The 24,068-nt window shown below is 49.6% G+C and overlaps 1 protein-coding gene across 1 annotated transcript in view; it reads left to right on the top strand.

Moving 5' to 3' along the window:
* LOC147703126 (uncharacterized) overlaps positions 1 to 23,037 on the top strand; it is a 40,783-nt gene extending 17,746 nt beyond the window's left edge. Inside the window, exon 3 of the mRNA XM_086929474.1 lies at positions 22,835 to 23,037. Coding sequence (XP_086785600.1) covers positions 22,835 to 23,037 — 203 coding nt within the window. The remainder of the gene's footprint in view (positions 1 to 22,834) is intronic.
* The last annotated feature ends 1,031 nt before the right edge of the window (positions 23,038 to 24,068 follow it).

The following is a 24,068-nucleotide window of genomic DNA, read 5'->3' on the forward strand; positions in this document are numbered from 1 at the left end:
AAACAGAAGGCGCGAGCAAGCCCATCTGGCGAACGCGGCTGCATGTTCATAAGCTTAATAACATTATTTTTATTTCGGGACGTTCGTGTAACCTTCTTCTAATCACATCGAGTCAACAGACACGTATGGCCGGTGGTTCCCATGCCACGTCGGTTCCGGCTTCTCTATGTCCACCCTCGGCTATTATTGGAAGCGACTCCCTGTGGTCGTAATAGGAACTGCACCCTAACTTCCCCCCCCCCCCCCCAGAGCCTTGAGCTCCTCCATTTGGAATTATGAATCGCGCTCATTTCTATTTGCTGCATTCATTGTAGACAGATGGGGTTTCCCATTGGCCTTAAATGCAACGAATTAGAAGCATCCGATGAAACAATGTCAGCTTCTTTGCTGTGGGAGGGGTGTAACAAGCTACAGACAGAAGCGAAAGGGCCCTTAGGTTTGGAAACGAAATGTATTCAAACTGGCCAGTACGGCTGGGGCAGAGTTAGTCACATTTTATGTACACACGGACAGACATAGTTTCATCGGAAGTGCTGTTTCCGTTTTCTTTTCCTTTAGCTTCTCTCTGAGCATACATCTTAATTGTTTTTCTCATTTACGGTCGTGGCTGCTTGTAGCCGCCTGTTATAAGGTCTTACTGTGCTCCAAACACATGTGAAACTCAGTCAAGGTTTAAATGCGCTTCTGACGCCTTTTGACAAAATGTTGCATATCCCTGCTTGGTGACATCGCTATGCAGTTGTGCGTGTGGATTTTTTTACGTTCCAAAATACAGCCTGTTCTTTTTTCAGGGGTGTAGCTTCGGCGGAAGGGGTTGAGTGGTGTCTGTTACGTCACACTCCTCAAATAAATGCATTCTTAGCTTGGTAGTTGGCTTCTGCTGGGGGTCCTGAGTTTCTCTTCTGAGCCAAGAACGAAAGACAAAACAGTGACTTTTTATGTAAATGAGAGAGAGAAACAGAGATACCAATCTGTTAGCTGCTAGTCCAAATTGTATGATCCTAGGCAAAGACTTTACTTCACACAGCCACCCTTTTTCTTTAGTATCACATATGAGCCCACTTAAATACCTGAGTTCAGAATGTGCACTGTACAAGCACCCCTCATATTTAATTTGCTGGACTGAGTGTAAAGTTTCTCCAGTCTGAGTGGATCTGCTATGTCTGCGTGAGTTTTTCTTGTCATTTTCTATTACCTAAGAGGGTTTAACTTGTTCAGCTTTTCGATCGGAATCTTAAATATGTACAGGGATTGGATTACCAAAATAGTGGTAAACCTGCATCTATAGAGGTACTTCTTGAATGGATGCAATTTTCAACTTTTTAGAATTCCCTAACATTGGCAACAGTCAGCTTGAAAAGCTGCACCAGTCTGAACATTCCAGGCATACAACTGGTAAACAAACACCCAAAAGTTGATGGGATGAATGCATGCAAATAGTCTAACCAGCGTCATTCACTCGGGCAGCATCCCACCCATTGTTTTTTGCCCACTGTGCCACTCTGGACAGAGGCTCACCTAATGCAAATCAGTACTGACACTGTTCCTCACGGAACCAGTCCATCCCAACCCCTGATCACCTCATTCATTTCCCCTACACCCACTGCTTTTGTAGTTGTGAAATTTGAGATTTACACCCGCACCTCACTGACTAAGCAATGCCCTAGGTTTATTTTGACTGTGCTTTGCCTGCTACCATATATGTGAGCAGTGCTCTAAAGGATCATGTCTTCCAGGGATTGGTCCTGGCAAAACAAATGGAAAAAAGGTATTGAATGTTGTTGTTAGTTCCAATGAATGAAAATAATTCTGTGTGAAAATGTGCCACATATTTTGGCTTTTTTGCTGCATAATTTAGACTGATTATGGTTTCACTTGAATCTGCTCCCTTAGTTCTATTCTGTGCTAGAAAAGACCATGTCTGGACTCTGGAAAGGAGGAAAGGGTCTCAGCAAAGGAGGCACCAAGAGGCACAGAAAGGTGCTCTACAACAACATCTAGGGATCACCAAGCATGCCATTCATGCATTGAGTGCATTAGAGAAGTCAAACACATCTCCGGCCTCACCATCAGGAGACCCATGGTGTGCTCAAGGTCTTTCTGGAGAATGTGATTCGGGACACTACCACTTACACTCAGCATATCAAGAGGAAGTTCATCAACACCATGAATGTGGTGTATACCCAGAAGTGTCTAGGGCACACTCTCTATGGATTTGGCAACAAATAGCAAGCCTGTTAGTGAGTGCCCATCCTGTTTTGAGAGCAGCCACTTGGAGCTTGTTTTGCATGAAATGGTTCCACAGGCCAATGGCTTGCGCCAGATGCTAACAACCCTTGCAGTAACTTGCTGTTTGTTGGACAGTAAAGAAGGCACTCATATTTAAATGTTAACTGGAAACAAATTTGGCATTCTGTACCTGCTGTGTCCCACCGAGGAGCTCATGAAGAGTGAAACATATGTGTCTGGGGCTATAAAAATGAAAGATTGGAATTGGAAAAAAAATAATAGTTATGACACTTTTCTTCACTGGATGAAGTGCAACTTTGCAAAGATGGATCTCATTGACTAGAATGCTTTGGGATGGCTCCTGAGTCTGGTTTCAATTTAAACTCACAGCTAAAGGATGTAGGTGAGTGCCAGCCCTGTTGTGCTGCTAAGAGTGGATAGTAAACAAATGATGGACGGAATGCTGACAATGCAAACATTCTGCCCCAGTCAAAAGATCTGGGATAAGTCCATCGTTCTTTTGCCCACTACGCCACCCCCGTTTGAACCCAACCATATGCAAATCAGTCTTGACCCTGTGCCTCATGAGAACAGTCCAGACCGAACTGCCAGGCTAGGGCCTCCATGGACCGGAAACAAGCGTCCTGGGACTGGTTTCAGGGTATGTCACTCTTCTTCAGCCAGGCTAGCTTGAATCCAGTGGCACATTGAGCAAGGGACCCATGTCTTGGCATACCCATCCCTCTTAGGGCGAAAAGTGTTACAGCAAACAAATGATGGACGGAATGCTGACAATGCAAACATTCTCCCCAGTCAAAAGATCTGGGTTAAATCCTAAGAGTGAAGCCACATGGAGGTGTATGTATAGGTTGTGTGAACAAGGCAGGGGAGCCTGCCGAAATGCGTTACAGCTCTGTATTGAATAAATAGAAGAAGTACTGGAACGGCGGTGTCAGAGTCTGGCGAAAGGATTGTGTGTGCCAGAATTGGTGGGAGATATATATATATATATATATATATATATATATATATATATATATATATATATATATATATATATATTACCTACTGGCGGTCGCCAGTAGGTATATATAGTTAGGATTTTTTCCCTATGGGATTTTTGAAAATTCTATGTCTAATAACTTTGGCGTTTGTGGACGGAATCGGCTGAAATTTTCAGGAAAATGGCACATTTTGTTTCTGAGCAGCCCTTTAACATTTGGGGGGGTTTCGTCAAGGGGGGGCCGAGAAAAAAGGGGGGTCCCAAAACGCGTTTTCCCCATGTTAATTTCCATAGGGCGGTTGGCCTCACTTTTAGCTCGAACGGCTGAATGGATTTGCACGAAACTTGGCAAAATTGTAGGGACTGTTAGCCCAATGTGCCTTTGCTAGGTCTCAATATATGTGCTCCAGTGGATTTTGAGAAATTAACGTTCAAAACAAGATATATATCTGTAACAGCGCTCCGGGCTGCGCTCCGGTCCGCTTACTTTTCGCGTAACGGAGCTTTGCGTAGCGAAGCTGATTGGCTCTCCGGTGTCTGTCAACATTCTAAACAGTCCGGTGCGGCCGCCATCTTGTCTCTCGGTAGGATCGAGAGACAAGAGGAGGAGAAAAACAAAGGGGGAATTTAATGAAAGGGGGCAAGGTAGACCCCTCTTGACCCCCTAGGAATGATGTTGGGGTTATTAAAGGGTCCCGTGGGGAAAATAAAAAAAATTGATTTTTCACGGTAGAAGCGCTTCTCGGGACGCGAACTGGGCCGCAAACTGGTAGCGAAACGGGAATTCGCCATTTTGTGTTTAGTTTTATTTAAATTACTAGGTATAAGGGGGTGCGGGAGACGTATCCTGATCCCTTATGTTTTCTGAGGGTGGCTGAGGAGGCTCATATATGTTGATATATGTCTTCCAGCGGCTGTGCGGCCGCCATCTTGTCTCTCGGTAGGATCGACAGAGAAGAAGAGGTGAAAAACGAAGGGGGAATTTAATGAAAGGAGGCAAGGTAGACCCCTCTTGACCCCCTAGGAATGATGTTGGGGTTATTAAAGGGTCCCGTGGGGAAAATAAAAAAAAAATGATTTTTCACGGTAGAAGTGCTTCTCAGGCCGCGAACTGGGCCGCAAACTGGTAGCGAAACGGGAATTCGCCATTTTGTGTTTCGTTTTAATTAAATTACTAGGTATAAGGGGGTGCGGGAGACGTATCCTGATCCCTTATGTTTTCTGAGGGTGGCTGAGGAGGCTCATATATGTTGATACATGTCTTCCAGCGGCTGTGCGTGAGCGTTTTTTTTTTGTTGCTGCGTGACGTCTGTTAACGTTCGATTCGATGGAAATCAGGAAGTGTTGACCGCCAATTTGTCACTGCGATAAAATATTTTGTTATAAATGAATCCTTATTGATAAACATTGTCTGCGCCATCTTGCCTTTTTTCCAATGCCACAATTTTGTCGTGCACGGCAGCCATTTTAGATGCCTTGACCAGACCCACTCTCTGCACGCCGCCGATCCTCAGCACGGCTCCCCACCCTCGCAAGCATCTCCCCCACGCACTGGTCACCCCCGCTCTCTCTCTCATGCATGGGCCATAAACTTCCCCCCATCTGCCCTGCTCTTCCCTGAGAATCACACCCTGTGCCCGCCCGACACCTCCCTTTCACCCTATTCACTACCCCATACATGACAATAACCCGATTCAAGGCTCCATTCACCCGATTTTTTAAAAATATATAGTACTCCAACAAAGTAGGATTATAAAACTTTATTAACTTTATAAATATATCGAACGCAACAAAAACTGTAAATACATTTAAACATTTTTTGGCAAAAAGAAGCAACAATGGTCAGTAGCTGTCTTTTGTGCGAATAGTCCCAAGGCAGCACAACGTGCTGAGTTCTGGACGGCACCCAGGTGATGTTACCTGGGTGCCGCACTGGTTTTTGGTTTCCTACAATGCAGCTCCGAAAAACGGCGTGGGGCGTCCCGGGTGGTGCGCGGGGAGGCCTCGTCAGTAGCGGTCTGTTGTGCGAATAGTCCCAAGGCAGCAGAACGCGCTGAGATGTGGATGGCACCCAGGTGATGTCCAGTAACTTGCCGCACTGGTTTTGGTATCCTACAATGCTGCTCCGAAAAACGTCGTGGGGCGCCCCGGGGGGGGGGCGTGGGGGAGGCGGCGTGAACGGGCGTCCCCAGGTGGAGGCTCGTCTGCTGTACTGGGGCGCCCCTTTACCGTTTCAGTTGCCATTCCGCCCGCTTTTGCTACACTGTGCCTCGTCCTCCATTCAGCTGTTTATCGCCAGCTCTTGCGGCTACAGCGTCTCGCTCACCATGTAGTTGAGTTGCGCCCACTCTTGCGGTGCAGCAATAGGCGGCTGCCATTGGATTCTTAAAATGGCGGACGGCTCTTCGGATTTGGGCCTGGTCCACTAAAATGGCCCTGGGACACCTTGGAACTCGGACGGTTGCCTGCTAGGGCTTGGGCTCCATCCTCGAAAGCGTCCCCTCAGCCGTGAAGATTCTACAGAAGTCTTGGGGGCCCTCGACTCCTGCAGGCTTCCGGTTGGGAGCGGCTGCCATGATTGCTCGCGGAATGACCACGACGGAGCCACGAGATGGTGGTGCTCTCATGCTGACGCCAGCTTCAGTCTGAAACATCCAGAAACAAGGTGGGGCTTTCATCGTTTGGGAAAAAAAAATTTTCTAAACCAATGAAAAGTGTTATTTTTAGGTCATATGACCAAGCCTTCCATCTTTAGGAAACCAAAAGTAAAATGAACCAATGAAAAGTTTTATAAACAAGTCACATGACCTGTTATGCGGCATAGGGCTACAAAAAGCGTAGAAAATCCGTTGGCACGTGAGGCGGCGTCAGTAGCGGACCGATGTGCGAATAGGCCGAAGGCAGCACAACGCGCCGAGATCCGGATGGCACCGTGTTGGTGTCCAGCAAGTTGCTGCACTGGTGTGGCTATCCTACAATGCTGCGCCGAAAGTCGGCGTGGGGCGCCCCGTTGGCCTGTGAGGTCGCGTCAGTCAGTGGGGGCTGTGCGTCTCCCCCAAGATGGAGGCTCCTCGGCTGCAGTGCGGCGCCCCTTATCTTTTCACTCGCCGTCCAACTGAGTTGCGTCCGCACTTGCGGCTACAGTAGGCCGAAGGCATCACAGCGCGCCGAGATCCGGATGGCACCGAGGTGGTGTCCAGCAAGTTGCCGTACTGGTGTGGCCATCCTACAATGCTGCGCCGAAAGTCGGCGTGGGGTGCCCTGTTGGCTTATGAGGTGATGTCAGCAGTGGACCGATGTGTGAATAGGTCGGAACCAGCACAAGGCGCCAAGATCCGGATGGCAAGTCCTGGATGTTGAGTGCCATAGTTGAGAGTTCTGAGCAGTGCTTGTAAGACTATCTGAAGCTTATTTGCACCTGCTGCAGCTTCACTATTGCCCGAGGTGGTGTCCAGCAAATTGTCGCACTGGTGTGGCCATCCTACTATGCTGCGCCGAAAGACGGCGTGTCCAGCTGAGTTCCGGTCACTCTTGCGGTACAGTGACTCGAACGCGCCGAGATTCGGATGGCACCGAGGTTGTGTCCAGCAAGTTGCCGCACTGGTGTGGCCATCCTACAATGCTGCGCTGAAAGTCGGTGTCGGGTGCCCCGTTGGCTTATGAGGTGATGTCAGTAGTGAACCGATGTGTGAATAGGTCGGAACCAGCACAAGGCGCCAAGATCCGGATGGCAAGTCCTGGATGTTGAGTGCCATCGTTGAGAGTTCTGAGCAGTGTTTGTAACACTGTCTGAAGCTTATTTGCACCTGCTGCAGCTTCACTATTGTCCTGGTGTGGCCAAAGATCGCCCATGACATAGGCGGCCGGCTCCCGGGGTCCGGCGGAACTTTTTCCCTTTTCCATTCTGCATCTTGTCCCACAATCCGTTTGACCTGAAGACACGACCAGGTCCCTTAATGTGTGCAGGGGGACGCTATTGATTGAATCAAAATGGCGGGTTCACACAAAGCTGACTCAAGCGTTGCTGTTGATGCTATACAGACAAAAATTGGTTTTCAGTTTGTACATTCTTCAGGATTTTTTTTTCCATCCAAGGCTGGTTGAGAGTTTGTAGAACAATGGCTTCAGATTTTCAACATACTACTCTTCAACATTCTTCCTAAATGTAACAATGTGAGACTCACTAGGAGAACGGCTGTTTATCTTTCCTTTCAAAATGCTGCCAACAATATTTTCTAAATGGAAGACACCATCTTGTAGCATAAAGGGCCGAAAGGGGTTCTGGTCTGGCCGATGGTTGGTGGAGACATTTTGACTATATCTTGGACCTGCCCGGCCTCGCCCAAAATGGCGCCGGTATAAATGGGACTCGTAACTCCTTGTTGTGTACTGGTTGAACAACCTTGATATCACGAGATATGAATGTAGTGTTGATGGTCATGGCGGGCGGGGACGAGAATTGATTGAATATTTCGACATCCCTATTGATATTAAGTTCTGATGTGTTATTGATTACTGTACTATTGAAAGTTCGAATTAACGTCACCCATGGTTCTTGCCCGCAAATGTATATCTAGATGATTTTTTTGTAAGTGGCTTTGTCGTATTTTAATTACAAAATGTACGTCCACCGATTCCGCAACTGTTAGACACCTTAGTTCTTGCAACCTAATGGCCCGCTCGTTACGTTCCTCTACAGTGTAAACGTCTCCTCATCATATACGTTTCCAGTTTGCTCCGTGGCCGGCCCACGTGGTTATAGGCCCGTATTTGTATACTGACATTTTCACAATAAAGGTTTTTAAAACAAAACATGGTAGTAGTATTTACATTGGTAAAGTTTTTACTTTTAGTCACTGTTTTCGAATCAGTAAAAGGCAAGTGAAATAAAGCAGTCCAATTACATGACGGATAAAAGGTATAATACGTAGGAACGCAGTAAAGATAAATGGTCAAGGGCAGTTGTGTTTTCCACTCCTGCAACATAAAGTGATCGATAAGAATCTGATAATCAGGCGTATCGGCGAGTAAGACAGCAGGCCGAGCCTCTTTTACTCAACGGCCCGTCATGGGACGAAGAAACGCCCTTTTTCTCGAAAAAGGAATATATTTTACTTGCAGGACAGTTGTAAATTTTCCGGGAAAGTACATCAGCCTGGAACAATACAACATATATGTTTAAAAAAAAATAATGTTCGAAACCAATAAAAAGCGTAATTTTTAGGTCATATGACCAAGCTTTTCATCATTAAAATAACAAAAGTAAAATGAACCAATGAAAAGTTTTATTAACAAGTCACATGACCTGTTATGCTTACGTTACGCGCTGCGCGCCGCGCCCCGGATCACTTCCGGGTGCGCTAACGCGGCGTGTCATATAACGCATTACGCGACAACGTAGGTCAAGAATATAGTCAAAATGTCTCCACCAACCAGCGTTCGGAACACAACCCCTTTCAGCAGTCCAAAAAGTTCTGTTAAATGACAACAGAGGGGACAGGCAACAAGAACCATCAGTCAAAGAGGGGAGGGCAAGTTCTTTTCTACCGGGTCATGTTGGGCGCTACCGGAACTGATCGAATTGGTAGTCTACAGTGTTTCTGGATGTTTCAGACTAAAGCTGGCGTCAGCATGAGAGCACCACCATCTTGTAGCTCCGTCGTGGCCATTCCACGAGCAAACATGGCAGCCGCTCCCCACCAGAAGCCTGCGGGAGTCGGGGGCCCCCAAGACTTTTGTAGAATCTTCACGGCTGAGGGGACGCTTTCGAGAATGGGACCCAAGCCCTATCAGGGAAGCGTCCGAGTTCCAAGGTGTCCCAGGGCCATTTTAGTGGACCACGCCCAAATCTGAAGAGCCGGCCGCCATTTTGAGAGTCCTGTAGCAGCCGCTTATCGTTGCATCGCAAGAGCGGGAGCAACTCAACTACATGGTGAGCGAGACGCTGTAGTCGCAAGAGCGGGCGGTAAACAGCTGAATGGCGGAAGAGGCACAGTGTAGCAAAAGCGGGCGGAATGGCAACTAAAACGGTAAAGGGGCGCCCCACTACAGCGTGTCTTCAGGTCAAACGGATTGTGGGACAAGGTCCAGAATAGAAGAGTCATCAAAAGGCAAAAAGTTCCGCCGGACCCCGGGAGCCGGCCGCCTATGTCGGGGGCGATCTCAGGCTACACCAGTGCTATAAGACTTGGGGAGGGGGTCGGAGCCAAGCGTCTTCTCCGAGTCCGTGCCATCACACCGCCCCTCGGGGGCCTCCGTCAAGCGGTTTAGGGAGGTACTATATCACATTGTTTTCAAATGCAGTCAGGTCCACAAACGACCCTCACTTACTTTGAGAATAGTGAAGCTGCAGTAGGTGGAAATCAGCTTCAGACAGTGTTACAAGCGCTGCTCAGAACTCTGAACTATGGCACCCAACATCCAGAACTTATGCCATTTGAGAATGGCAGTGACATCGAAGCAACTCAGGGACCAAAACCATTAACGTACTTTCACGTATGAAAATCTTACTTGGGGAGGGGGCAGGAGCGAAGCGCCCCCTCCCAGTCCGCGCCACCACACCGTATGTGGAAAATCTGAAGCCATCGTTCTACAAACTCAACCAACCTCGGATGGAAAAATCTTGAAGAATGTACAAACTGAAAACCAGTTTTGGTCTGCATAGCATCAGCAGCAACGCTTGCTATCAGAGTGCATGAGTTTCATGCTCGATCGATTGAGCTAGCCGGATCGGGCAACAAAAAGTATAAAATAGTTATGTAAATAGTTATTTAATAAAATGTTTTTCCCTGTTACTTTGCTGGTGTGTTGTATATATTTTTAATATTTGCATAGGGTTTGTCGTTATTTTGGGCGGGGTGGGTGACGGAGCCGAGCTGTCTTGCAGCCCTCATGGTGTGGAGCTCAATTCATCTCACTATTTTCGTATTTCTCATGAAGGGTTGTTCCTAATGTTTCTATTTTAGCGACGTCAAAAAGAGATCCAATTAGTGGCCTACTGATTTTGCTCGATTACTTTTATTTTTTTACACGATTTTTCAGTATCTGCAAAGACTAAACAGAGTATTGCGACTTTGTGCTTGTTTGTAAATAGAGAATGAACCAAAGAGAACCAATTCTAAAACAGTAAATGCTTGGATAACAATCAATCAAATGGAGAGACAAGCAGGCACGACGGATTACAACGGGGTTAAAGGTCTGCGTTAACTACCCTTCACTATCTGCAAAGAGAGAGTACTACTAAGAGTAAAGAGGGGAGGGGGGGGCAGCGTTCAAAGCACATCAGCGTGCATAAACACGAAAACGTTTTTACCTATCACGTACTTGACATTTGACAGCTTTTGATATTTGCTATTAAAAAACCATTGAAATTCACAGAAAAAACCATAGGTTTTAGTCCATATATAGTTAGGCATTTGCATTTACAAAACCTTGAAAATTCAATGAAAAAACCATAGGTTATAGACCATATATAGTTAGGAATTAGCATTTTCAAAACCATATTTTACTAGCATAAAACCATTGAAATTCCATATATAGTTAGTTGCCCTAACTATATATCGCGCACCCGCAATCCACTGCTGATGATGTCACATATTACATCATTCATGACATGGTCAGTGACATCACTGATGACATCACTGATGACATCTCAAATGGCAAGAAAGACGAGTTCAAGCTTCTCCCCGCGTGTGTGGCTGTGTCTTTACACGCGAGCGTACATATGTGGATGGAACCATCACCATCCTTTCACCGCACCCGCCAGAAGAGTGCAGCAGCGCCATGATGGAAACGAGCGAGCAGAGCCCCTGCATACACGCTGAGCACCGCCAGGCAGCCTCAGGGTAGGAGCCGCCCAGGGCAAGCATCCAGCTTGCTAGTCTGACGGGCATATATCCGCCTACTACTCCGCTATCGTGAGGTCGCCTGGCTGGCGAGGGGAGACCACTCGTCCGCCTTGATCCACACATGGGGCGCCAAGACGAAACAGGACTACCAGTCCCATCAGGCACTGGGACATTTGGACTGCCCTTCAGGGGCGTGCCATGATCATTATCAGGGCTGGTACCTGCATTCCCACAATCAGTTCGCCAAATCCTCTGAAGAGAAGGCGGGAGCCTTCGAAACGCGTCAGGAATTCCACGGCGAAATGGGACTGAATCACTTTCTCTTGAGCTCCCCAGCTATTCAAGCATTCTGTGGTAAGAAAGACGAGTTCAAGCTTCTCCCCGCGTGTGTGGCTGTGTCTTTACACGCGAGCGTACATATATATATATATATCCCCTCGTACCATCAGCCCAGAAAAGATGCATTCTGGGAGCTGTAGGACTTACCCGAATGCAGCAGGTGAATGAGCACATGATAGGGGAGGTGTGTCCTTCTTAACAAGGGAGGGCTGCAGACTGATTTTAAAACGGAGGCGTGGGGCTGTTTTCAGTGTGGCGGTGGCATCTGAGGAAGACGTGACTGTTGAAATGCATTATGCCCAAATCCGCTTTTCCAATTAAAGGCCTTCTCTTGTGAAAACCCTGTGTGGCCCCTTCCTTCTGCTTCGCTGGAGGTTCCTGTGCATATTTCAGCATCAACCAGAGATGCTTCAAGGGGCCCGTTCTACAAAGCTGGCTGGAGATTTCACTGGTGTCTGCGCAAGCAGGTTTTGTTTCTTCTCCCGAGGTATCGGATTGCTCCAGCCCACCTCTTTAAGCACTGGCCTAGCAAGGGACACTGCCAGTAGGCAGCTCGTGACTTCACGAGGTGGCTGGGTTCATTGTAGTCAGCCCATGACCCTGCTGAACTGTGCCACGGAGGTTGGAATTTATGCAGGGACTCGAGGAGGCCGGAGGAAATAATCTACACAGGAGACAGCGCGCCCTGTTCTGCAACACACCATTTCCACAAGGATTTTATTTTTTCAAGTATCCCCTCGTACCATCAGCCCAGAAAAGATGCATTCTGGGAGCTGTAGGACTTACCCGAATGCAGCAGGTGAATGAGCACATGATAGGGGAGGTGTGTCCTTCTTAACAAGGGAGGGCTGCAGACTGATTTTAAAACGGAGGCGTGGGGCTGTTTTCAGTGTGGCGGTGGCATCTGAGGAAGACGTGACTGTTGAAATGCATTATGCCCAAATCCGCTTTTCCAATTAAAGGCCTTCTCTTGTGAAAACCCTGTGTGGCCCCTTCCTTCTGCTTCGCTGGAGGTTCCTGTGCATATTTCAGCATCAACCAGAGATGCTTCAAGGGGCCCGTTCTACAAAGCTGGCTGGAGATTTCACTGGTGTCTGCGCAAGCAGGTTTTGTTTCTTCTCCCGAGGTATCGGATTGCTCCAGCCCACCTCTTTAAGCACTGGCCTAGCAAGGGACACTGCCAGTAGGCAGCTCGTGACTTCACGAGGTGGCTGGGTTCATTGTAGTCAGCCCATGACCCTGCTGAACTGTGCCACGGAGGTTGGAATTTATGCAGGGACTCGAGGAGGCCGGAGGAAATAATCTACACAGGAGACAGCGCGCCCTGTTCTGCAACACACCATTTCCACAAGGATTTTATTTTTTCAAGTATCCCCTCGTACCATCAGCCCAGAAAAGATGCATTCTGGGAGCTGTAGGACTTACCCGAATGCAGCAGGTGAATGAGCACATGATAGGGGAGGTGTGTCCTTCTTAACAAGGGAGGGCTGCAGACTGATTTTAAAACGGAGGCGTGGGGCTGTTTTCAGTGTGGCGGTGGCATCTGAGGAAGACGTGACTGTTGAAATGCATTATGCCCAAATCCGCTTTTCCAATTAAAGGCCTTCTCTTGTGAAAACCCTGTGTGGCCCCTTCCTTCTGCTTCGCTGGAGGTTCCTGTGCATATTTCAGCATCAACCAGAGATGCTTCAAGGGGCCCGTTCTACAAAGCTGGCTGGAGATTTCACTGGTGTCTGCGCAAGCAGGTTTTGTTTCTTCTCCCGAGGTATCGGATTGCTCCAGCCCACCTCTTTAAGCACTGGCCTAGCAAGGGACACTGCCAGTAGGCAGCTCGTGACTTCACGAGGTGGCTGGGTTCATTGTAGTCAGCCCATGACCCTGCTGAACTGTGCCACGGAGGTTGGAATTTATGCAGGGACTCGAGGAGGCCGGAGGAAATAATCTACACAGGAGACAGCGCGCCCTGTTCTGCAACACACCATTTCCACAAGGATTTTATTTTTTCAAGTATCCCCTCGTACCATCAGCCCAGAAAAGATGCATTCTGGGAGCTGTAGGACTTACCCGAATGCAGCAGGTGAATGAGCACATGATAGGGGAGGTGTGTCCTTCTTAACAAGGGAGGGCTGCAGACTGATTTTAAAACGGAGGCGTGGGGCTGTTTTCAGTGTGGCGGTGGCATCTGAGGAAGACGTGACTGTTGAAATGCATTATGCCCAAATCCGCTTTTCCAATTAAAGGCCTTCTCTTGTGAAAACCCTGTGTGGCCCCTTCCTTCTGCTTCGCTGGAGGTTCCTGTGCATATTTCAGCATCAACCAGAGATGCTTCAAGGGGCCCGTTCTACAAAGCTGGCTGGAGATTTCACTGGTGTCTGCGCAAGCAGGTTTTGTTTCTTCTCCCGAGGTATCGGATTGCTCCAGCCCACCTCTTTAAGCACTGGCCTAGCAAGGGACACTGCCAGTAGGCAGCTCGTGACTTCACGAGGTGGCTGGGTTCATTGTAGTCAGCCCATGACCCTGCTGAACTGTGCCACGGAGGTTGGAATTTATGCAGGGACTCGAGGAGGCCGGAGGAAATAATCTACACAGGAGACAGCGCGCCCTGTTCTGCAACACACCATTTCCACAAGGATTTTATTTTTTCAAGTATCCCCTCGTACCATCAGCCCAGAAAAGATGCATTCTGGGAGCTGTAGGACTTACCCGAATGCAGCAGGTGAATGAGCACATGATAGGGGAGGTGTGTCCTTCTTAACAAGGGAGGGCTGCAGACTGATTTTAAAACGGAGGCGTGGGGCTGTTTTCAGTGTGGCGGTGGCATCTGAGGAAGACGTGACTGTTGAAATGCATTATGCCCAAATCCGCTTTTCCAATTAAAGGCCTTCTCTTGTGAAAACCCTGTGTGGCCCCTTCCTTCTGCTTCGCTGGAGGTTCCTGTGCATATTTCAGCATCAACCAGAGATGCTTCAAGGGGCCCGTTCTACAAAGCTGGCTGGAGATTTCACTGGTGTCTGCGCAAGCAGGTTTTGTTTCTTCTCCCGAGGTATCGGATTGCTCCAGCCCACCTCTTTAAGCACTGGCCTAGCAAGGGACACTGCCAGTAGGCAGCTCGTGACTTCACGAGGTGGCTGGGTTCATTGTAGTCAGCCCATGACCCTGCTGAACTGTGCCACGGAGGTTGGAATTTATGCAGGGACTCGAGGAGGCCGGAGGAAATAATCTACACAGGAGACAGCGCGCCCTGTTCTGCAACACACCATTTCCACAAGGATTTTATTTTTTCAAGTATCCCCTCGTACCATCAGCCCAGAAAAGATGCATTCTGGGAGCTGTAGGACTTACCCGAATGCAGCAGGTGAATGAGCACATGATAGGGGAGGTGTGTCCTTCTTAACAAGGGAGGGCTGCAGACTGATTTTAAAACGGAGGCGTGGGGCTGTTTTCAGTGTGGCGGTGGCATCTGAGGAAGACGTGACTGTTGAAATGCATTATGCCCAAATCCGCTTTTCCAATTAAAGGCCTTCTCTTGTGAAAACCCTGTGTGGCCCCTTCCTTCTGCTTCGCTGGAGGTTCCTGTGCATATTTCAGCATCAACCAGAGATGCTTCAAGGGGCCCGTTCTACAAAGCTGGCTGGAGATTTCACTGGTGTCTGCGCAAGCAGGTTTTGTTTCTTCTCCCGAGGTATCGGATTGCTCCAGCCCACCTCTTTAAGCACTGGCCTAGCAAGGGACACTGCCAGTAGGCAGCTCGTGACTTCACGAGGTGGCTGGGTTCATTGTAGTCAGCCCATGACCCTGCTGAACTGTGCCACGGAGGTTGGAATTTATGCAGGGACTCGAGGAGGCCGGAGGAAATAATCTACACAGGAGACAGCGCGCCCTGTTCTGCAACACACCATTTCCACAAGGATTTTATTTTTTCAAGTATCCCCTCGTACCATCAGCCCAGAAAAGATGCATTCTGGGAGCTGTAGGACTTACCCGAATGCAGCAGGTGAATGAGCACATGATAGGGGAGGTGTGTCCTTCTTAACAAGGGAGGGCTGCAGACTGATTTTAAAACGGAGGCGTGGGGCTGTTTTCAGTGTGGCGGTGGCATCTGAGGAAGACGTGACTGTTGAAATGCATTATGCCCAAATCCGCTTTTCCAATTAAAGGCCTTCTCTTGTGAAAACCCTGTGTGGCCCCTTCCTTCTGCTTCGCTGGAGGTTCCTGTGCATATGCATATTTCAGCATCAACCAGAGATGCTTCAAGGGGCCCGTTCTACAAAGCTGGCTGGAGATTTCACTGGTGTCTGCGCAAGCAGGTTTTGTTTCTTCTCCCGAGGTATCGGATTGCTCCAGCCCACCTCTTTAAGCACTGGCCTAGCAAGGGACACTGCCAGTAGGCAGCTCGTGACTTCACGAGGTGGCTGGGTTCATTGTAGTCAGCCCATGACCCTGCTGAACTGTGCCACGGAGGTTGGAATTTATGCAGGGACTCGAGGAGGCCGGAGGAAATAATCTACACAGGAGACAGCGCGCCCTGTTCTGCAACACACCATTTCCACAAGGATTTTATTTTTTCAAGTATCCCCTCGTACCATCAGCCCAGAAAAGATGCATTCTGGGAGCTGTAGGACTTACCCGAATGCAGCAGGTGAATGAGCACATGATAGGGGAGGTGTGTCCTTCTTAACAAGGGAGGGCTGCAGACTGATTTTAAAACGGAGGCGTGGGGCTGTTTTCAGTGTGGCGGTGGCATCTGAGGAAGACGTGACTGTTGAAATGCATTATGCCCAAATCCGCTTTTCCAATTAAAGGCCTTCTCTTGTGAAAACCCTGTGTGGCCCCTTCCTTCTGCTTCGCTGGAGGTTCCTGTGCATATTTCAGCATCAACCAGAGATGCTTCAAGGGGCCCGTTCTACAAAGCTGGCTGGAGATTTCACTGGTGTCTGCGCAAGCAGGTTTTGTTTCTTCTCCCGAGGTATCGGATTGCTCCAGCCCACCTCTTTAAGCACTGGCCTAGCAAGGGACACTGCCAGTAGGCAGCTCGTGACTTCACGAGGTGGCTGGGTTCATTGTAGTCAGCCCATGACCCTGCTGAACTGTGCCACGGAGGTTGGAATTTATGCAGGGACTCGAGGAGGCCGGAGGAAATAATCTACACAGGAGACAGCGCGCCCTGTTCTGCAACACACCATTTCCACAAGGATTTTATTTTTTCAAGTATCCCCTCGTACCATCAGCCCAGAAAAGATGCATTCTGGGAGCTGTAGGACTTACCCGAATGCAGCAGGTGAATGAGCACATGATAGGGGAGGTGTGTCCTTCTTAACAAGGGAGGGCTGCAGACTGATTTTAAAACGGAGGCGTGGGGCTGTTTTCAGTGTGGCGGTGGCATCTGAGGAAGACGTGACTGTTGAAATGCATTATGCCCAAATCCGCTTTTCCAATTAAAGGCCTTCTCTTGTGAAAACCCTGTGTGGCCCCTTCCTTCTGCTTCGCTGGAGGTTCCTGTGCATATTTCAGCATCAACCAGAGATGCTTCAAGGGGCCCGTTCTACAAAGCTGGCTGGAGATTTCACTGGTGTCTGCGCAAGCAGGTTTTGTTTCTTCTCCCGAGGTATCGGATTGCTCCAGCCCACCTCTTTAAGCACTGGCCTAGCAAGGGACACTGCCAGTAGGCAGCTCGTGACTTCACGAGGTGGCTGGGTTCATTGTAGTCAGCCCATGACCCTGCTGAACTGTGCCACGGAGGTTGGAATTTATGCAGGGACTCGAGGAGGCCGGAGGAAATAATCTACACAGGAGACAGCGCGCCCTGTTCTGCAACACACCATTTCCACAAGGATTTTATTTTTTCAAGTATCCCCTCGTACCATCAGCCCAGAAAAGATGCATTCTGGGAGCTGTAGGACTTACCCGAATGCAGCAGGTGAATGAGCACATGATAGGGGAGGTGTGTCCTTCTTAACAAGGGAGGGCTGCAGACTGATTTTAAAACGGAGGCGTGGGGCTGTTTTCAGTGTGGCGGTGGCATCTGAGGAAGACGTGACTGTTGAAATGCATTATGCCCAAATCCGCTTTTCCAATTAAAGGCCTTCTCTTGTGAAAACCCTGTGTGGCCCCTTCCTTCTGCTTCGCTGGAGGTTCCTGTGCATATTTCAGCATCAACCAGAGATGCTTCAAGGGGCCCGTTCTACAAAGCTGGCTGGAGATTTCACTGGTGTCTGCGCAAGCAGGTTTTGTTTCTTCTCCCGAGGTATCGGATTGCTCCAGCCCACCTCTTTAAGCACTGGCCTAGCAAGGGACACTGCCAGTAGGCAGCTCGTGACTTCACGAGGTGGCTGGGTTCATTGTAGTCAGCCCATGACCCTGCTGAACTGTGCCACGGAGGTTGGAATTTATGCAGGGACTCGAGGAGGCCGGAGGAAATAATCTACACAGGAGACAGCGCGCCCTGTTCTGCAACACACCATTTCCACAAGGATTTTATTTTTTCAAGTATCCCCTCGTACCATCAGCCCAGAAAAGATGCATTCTGGGAGCTGTAGGACTTACCCGAATGCAGCAGGTGAATGAGCACATGATAGGGGAGGTGTGTCCTTCTTAACAAGGGAGGGCTGCAGACTGATTTTAAAACGGAGGCGTGGGGCTGTTTTCAGTGTGGCGGTGGCATCTGAGGAAGACGTGACTGTTGAAATGCATTATGCCCAAATCCGCTTTTCCAATTAAAGGCCTTCTCTTGTGAAAACCCTGTGTGGCCCCTTCCTTCTGCTTCGCTGGAGGTTCCTGTGCATATTTCAGCATCAACCAGAGATGCTTCAAGGGGCCCGTTCTACAAAGCTGGCTGGAGATTTCACTGGTGTCTGCGCAAGCAGGTTTTGTTTCTTCTCCCGAGGTATCGGATTGCTCCAGCCCACCTCTTTAAGCACTGGCCTAGCAAGGGACACTGCCAGTAGGCAGCTCGTGACTTCACGAGGTGGCTGGGTTCATTGTAGTCAGCCCATGACCCTGCTGAACTGTGCCACGGAGGTTGGAATTTATGCAGGGACTCGAGGAGGCCGGAGGAAATAATCTACACAGGAGACAGCGCGCCCTGTTCTGCAACACACCATTTCCACAAGGATTTTATTTTTTCAAGTATCCCCTCGTACCATCAGCCCAGAAAAGATGCATTCTGGGAGCTGTAGGACTTACCCGAATGCAGCAGGTGAATGAGCACATGATAGGGGAGGTGTGTCCTTCTTAACAAGGGAGGGCTGCAGACTGATTTTAAAACGGAGGCGTGGGGCTGTTTTCAGTGTGGCGGTGGCATCTGAGGAAGACGTGACTGTTGAAATGCATTATGCCCAAATCCGCTTTTCCAATTAAAGGCCTTCTCTTGTGAAAACCCTGTGTGGCCCCTTCCTTCTGCTTCGCTGGAGGTTCCTGTGCATATTTCAGCATCAACCAGAGATGCTTCAAGGGGCCCGTTCTACAAAGCTGGCTGGAGATTTCACTGGTGTCTGCGCAAGCAGGTTTTGTTTCTTCTCCCGAGGTATCGGATTGCTCCAGCCCACCTCTTTAAGCACTGGCCTAGCAAGGGACACTGCCAGTAGGCAGCTCGTGACTTCACGAGGTGGCTGGGTTCATTGTAGTCAGCCCATGACCCTGCTGAACTGTGCCACGGAGGTTGGAATTTATGCAGGGACTCGAGGAGGCCGGAGGAAATAATCTACACAGGAGACAGCGCGCCCTGTTCTGCAACACACCATTTCCACAAGGATTTTATTTTTTCAAGTATCCCCTCGTACCATCAGCCCAGAAAAGATGCATTCTGGGAGCTGTAGGACTTACCCGAATGCAGCAGGTGAATGAGCACATGATAGGGGAGGTGTGTCCTTCTTAACAAGGGAGGGCTGCAGACTGATTTTAAAACGGAGGCGTGGGGCTGTTTTCAGTGTGGCGGTGGCATCTGAGGAAGACGTGACTGTTGAAATGCATTATGCCCAAATCCGCTTTTCCAATTAAAGGCCTTCTCTTGTGAAAACCCTGTGTGGCCCCTTCCTTCTGCTTCGCTGGAGGTTCCTGTGCATATTTCAGCATCAACCAGAGATGCTTCAAGGGGCCCGTTCTACAAAGCTGGCTGGAGATTTCACTGGTGTCTGCGCAAGCAGGTTTTGTTTCTTCTCCCGAGGTATCGGATTGCTCCAGCCCACCTCTTTAAGCACTGGCCTAGCAAGGGACACTGCCAGTAGGCAGCTCGTGACTTCACGAGGTGGCTGGGTTCATTGTAGTCAGCCCATGACCCTGCTGAACTGTGCCACGGAGGTTGGAATTTATGCAGGGACTCGAGGAGGCCGGAGGAAATAATCTACACAGGAGACAGCGCGCCCTGTTCTGCAACACACCATTTCCACAAGGATTTTATTTTTTCAAGTATCCCCTCGTACCATCAGCCCAGAAAAGATGCATTCTGGGAGCTGTAGGACTTACCCGAATGCAGCAGGTGAATGAGCACATGATAGGGGAGGTGTGTCCTTCTTAACAAGGGAGGGCTGCAGACTGATTTTAAAACGGAGGCGTGGGGCTGTTTTCAGTGTGGCGGTGGCATCTGAGGAAGACGTGACTGTTGAAATGCATTATGCCCAAATCCGCTTTTCCAATTAAAGGCCTTCTCTTGTGAAAACCCTGTGTGGCCCCTTCCTTCTGCTTCGCTGGAGGTTCCTGTGCATATTTCAGCATCAACCAGAGATGCTTCAAGGGGCCCGTTCTACAAAGCTGGCTGGAGATTTCACTGGTGTCTGCGCAAGCAGGTTTTGTTTCTTCTCCCGAGGTATCGGATTGCTCCAGCCCACCTCTTTAAGCACTGGCCTAGCAAGGGACACTGCCAGTAGGCAGCTCGTGACTTCACGAGGTGGCTGGGTTCATTGTAGTCAGCCCATGACCCTGCTGAACTGTGCCACGGAGGTTGGAATTTATGCAGGGACTCGAGGAGGCCGGAGGAAATAATCTACACAGGAGACAGCGCGCCCTGTTCTGCAACACACCATTTCCACAAGGATTTTATTTTTTCAAGTATCCCCTCGTACCATCAGCCCAGAAAAGATGCATTCTGGGAGCTGTAGGACTTACCCGAATGCAGCAGGTGAATGAGCACATGATAGGGGAGGTGTGTCCTTCTTAACAAGGGAGGGCTGCAGACTGATTTTAAAACGGAGGCGTGGGGCTGTTTTCAGTGTGGCGGTGGCATCTGAGGAAGACGTGACTGTTGAAATGCATTATGCCCAAATCCGCTTTTCCAATTAAAGGCCTTCTCTTGTGAAAACCCTGTGTGGCCCCTTCCTTCTGCTTCGCTGGAGGTTCCTGTGCATATATATATATATATATATATATATATATATATATATATATATATATATATAAAACCTACTGGCAGTCGCCAGTAGGCAGTTATAGTTAAAACCTAGTTTCCATAGGAACATTCTATTTGGAATAACTTTGGCGCCGGTGGACGAATCTTCGCGAATTTCTCGAAGAAAATGGCCTGCTCCGCTCCGCTCCATCCCTGAAAGTTTGGGGGTGAATCGTGAAGCGGGGGCCGAGAAAAAAGGGGGTCCCAAAACGTGTTTTCCCCCTGCAATTTTCCATAGGACCTTTAACCAGGGCTACAGCCCGAACAACTGAACGGAATTACACCAAATTTGGCAAAAAGGTAGAGTTGGGTTCGCAGATCACGCTTTTTGTTAAATGGTGTAAATCCGTTCAGTAGTTCCTGAGAAAATCATAAGTAAAATCATGAGTATATCTATAGGAGCTTACTGTAAGCTAACTGTAGGCTTACTGTACTCTGTACCTTCCCGAGCACGAGCTGAATGCTAATTGGCTGTCAACACTCCAAACCAGGAAGTGTTGGCAGCCATCTTGTGCCTTGGTAGAACCGAGCACAAGAAAGCAGAGAAACAAAAGTGGAAAACCCAAAAAGGGGGCAGGGTAGAACACCCCGACCCCTTAGGCCTGCTCAGGGGGTCCCAACAGGACTCCCAAGGCCCCCCACCAAAAGAAAATGTTTTAATAACTCTGCGTAAAAAAACTAAAAACGGGTCTGATTTTTAATAAATTAGCCCCCGGGGGGACCAATTCCCGAGGGCAAAATGATTTAAAAAGTGTGTGTGGGGGGGTCCCAATCCCCCACACACTGCCCCGGGGACTGCCACCCCCGGGGCACAGTAATTGTGATTGCGGGGGGCATAGAGCCTCTCTGCAGCCCCGGGGACCGCCACCCTCCTGGGCTTTAATATTAGTGATGGGGGCCTCTAAGGCCCCGAGCCCTGGGGACTGCCACCCCCCGGGGCTCCGTTTACAAAAAAAAAAACCTGGGTCGGGGGGCTTAAGCCCACCCCACACACCCCGGGGACCGCCCCCTCCCCGGGGCACTAATTTGCAAAATAGGGGGGTCCGTGACGGACCCCCCAGCCCCTGGGGACCACCATCCCCGGGGCTTTGTTGATGTTGGGAGGGGGGCCCCAACCTAAAACGCGAAACAGGGCGTGTATTCACACATGTGTCCTCAGGCCCCGCCCCTTCCTTCACTATTGTAACAGGGACGGGACGGGAGGCATGGAGGACTGGTGGACCCCTGACCCTAACTCCCCTCATTCCCCACAGACTGACACCTCGAGGGCAGGATGGGACACACGGGCGGAACAGAACGAGGAATATGACCCCAGGCCGTTTAACTGGGCGTGTGATGACTCCGTCGAGACTACGCCCCCGGCTGACGTAGGAGTTGCCGGATTGGTGAAAGGGCAGGAAGCCCTGTATGCGGCGTGTGACATCACCGCGGAGGTCAGAGACGGAGCCAGAGAAGAGAGACCGAAGGCGAAGCGAGGAGGAAACGGAGAAGACGAGAGAGCCGAGAGCGGAGGAGAGCCAGGAGGCCAACGACCCCGTGAACTGCCGTGCCACACTCCAGAGGGAGGAGTGTGGCTTTCACAGGTACGGCGGCGTTGGGCAACCTGGGTGGGGAGAAAGAGCGCCCCTGTGTAAATATGTAGATACCCCAGTGCATGCCTTTCCTATGTCCTTTCCGTTACCTTCCTCCCCACCTTACCCTTCCTACGTTCCTCATACTACTCCTACTACCCGAGCACGAGCACTTAGAGTTGTACATATCACGGGGGCTCCCTCACAACCACTTGGCCCTGTTTTGGGTAAGCCGGTATCAGGCTTTAAACTAACGGCTTCCCTCTGTTGGTCTTCTTTTTCCTTGGCGTCGGGAGACGCTGTACCGGAGAAGACATCCTCTTGAAGTTACCCTGGCCGAAAAACACCACCACCACGGTCAAGCTGGAGTTTGCCAGAGAGAGACTGACCTTTAGAACCAGGCGTACTCTAAAAATAAAGCCCAGTTTAAAGAAGTATTCTGGTCTGCAGCCTGTTCCTATTACAGCGCCCATTCCCAACCCTCCGCCCACGCCTACACTGGTGTCAGAAGTGGGTTCCGCCCCTTCCTTCCCGGACACAACAATGGAACAGGTGATACAGCAACTAATAGAGGGGCAGCAGAAGCTGGAATGGGCTGTCAGTCAGCAGATCTCGACCGCCGATGCCGACCGCGACATGTTCAAGAACACCATCACCGCCCAGATTTAGGGCTTACAAAAAGTAGTGCAGAGCCCCGGCGTTCCTATGCCGATGGAAAGAAGGAATTATGGGCCCCATCGCTCTGGCATACAGCTGCAGAAGTACGTTCCCGGTGAAGATCCCGATGCATTCCTCACCAACTTCGAGCGGGCGGCCAGAGCCTGTGGGTGGCCAGAGGAGAAGTGGCCCTTCTTTCTAGCCCCCCTATTGTCCGGCGAAGCCCAAGCAGCATACCAAGTGGCCAACCATGCAGGGCTAACCCCCTATATAACGATCAAGGCTGTGATACTAGACCACCTGGGGCTAGATGCGTAAGCTATATTCCAAAAGCCGTAATGTATACAGCAGAGATGGGACCATCCTTTTACGTAAGGGTATACGTTAACAGTAAATGTGTGAAAGCACTTTTGGACTCTGGTTGTAGACAATCGGTGATAAAAAAAAGACTGGTCCGACCCTCCCAGTTAGGTCCCAACGTAGTGGTGCACATCAGATGTGTACACGGAGACGAGAAACCTTACCCTGTAGCCCACCTCACCCTACGCCCCTAGGTGGGGAACCATGTGTAGTAAAAGTGGGAGTAGTGGAATCCCTGCCCGAGGACCTAATCATAGGGGTAGACAACCCTGACTTCCTTTACCTCTTTAGGAAAAAGATTGGACAGCCCCGGGAAGCATACTTATCCGTTGAACCCTGGGAGTTGGATCGGGGTTTCAAGTTTGCGCAGGTCAATGACCCAACCCTTATGAACGCCTGGGAGGCAGCCCATATCGCAGAGACAACACCAACCCAGGGGTATCCCAAGTTCAGGATCATTAACAATCTGTTGTATCGGGAAGGGAAGGCAGGCGAACCCCCGCAACTAGTCATCCCAAAAGACTTTAGGGACCAGATACTTTTTTATGCCCACACCCATCTGACGGCAGGACATAGCGGGCCGAGAAGACCCTTCAGAACATTACAAGACTCTTCTTCTGGCCCGGCATATACAAGACGGCTGAGGTCTACTGCAGACAATGTGAGGTCTGCCAGAAAAAGAA

Source organism: Lissotriton vulgaris, chromosome 7 (assembly GCF_964263255.1).
Source record: "Lissotriton vulgaris chromosome 7, aLisVul1.2, whole genome shotgun sequence".
Classification (NCBI taxonomy): domain Eukaryota; kingdom Metazoa; phylum Chordata; class Amphibia; order Caudata; family Salamandridae; genus Lissotriton; species Lissotriton vulgaris.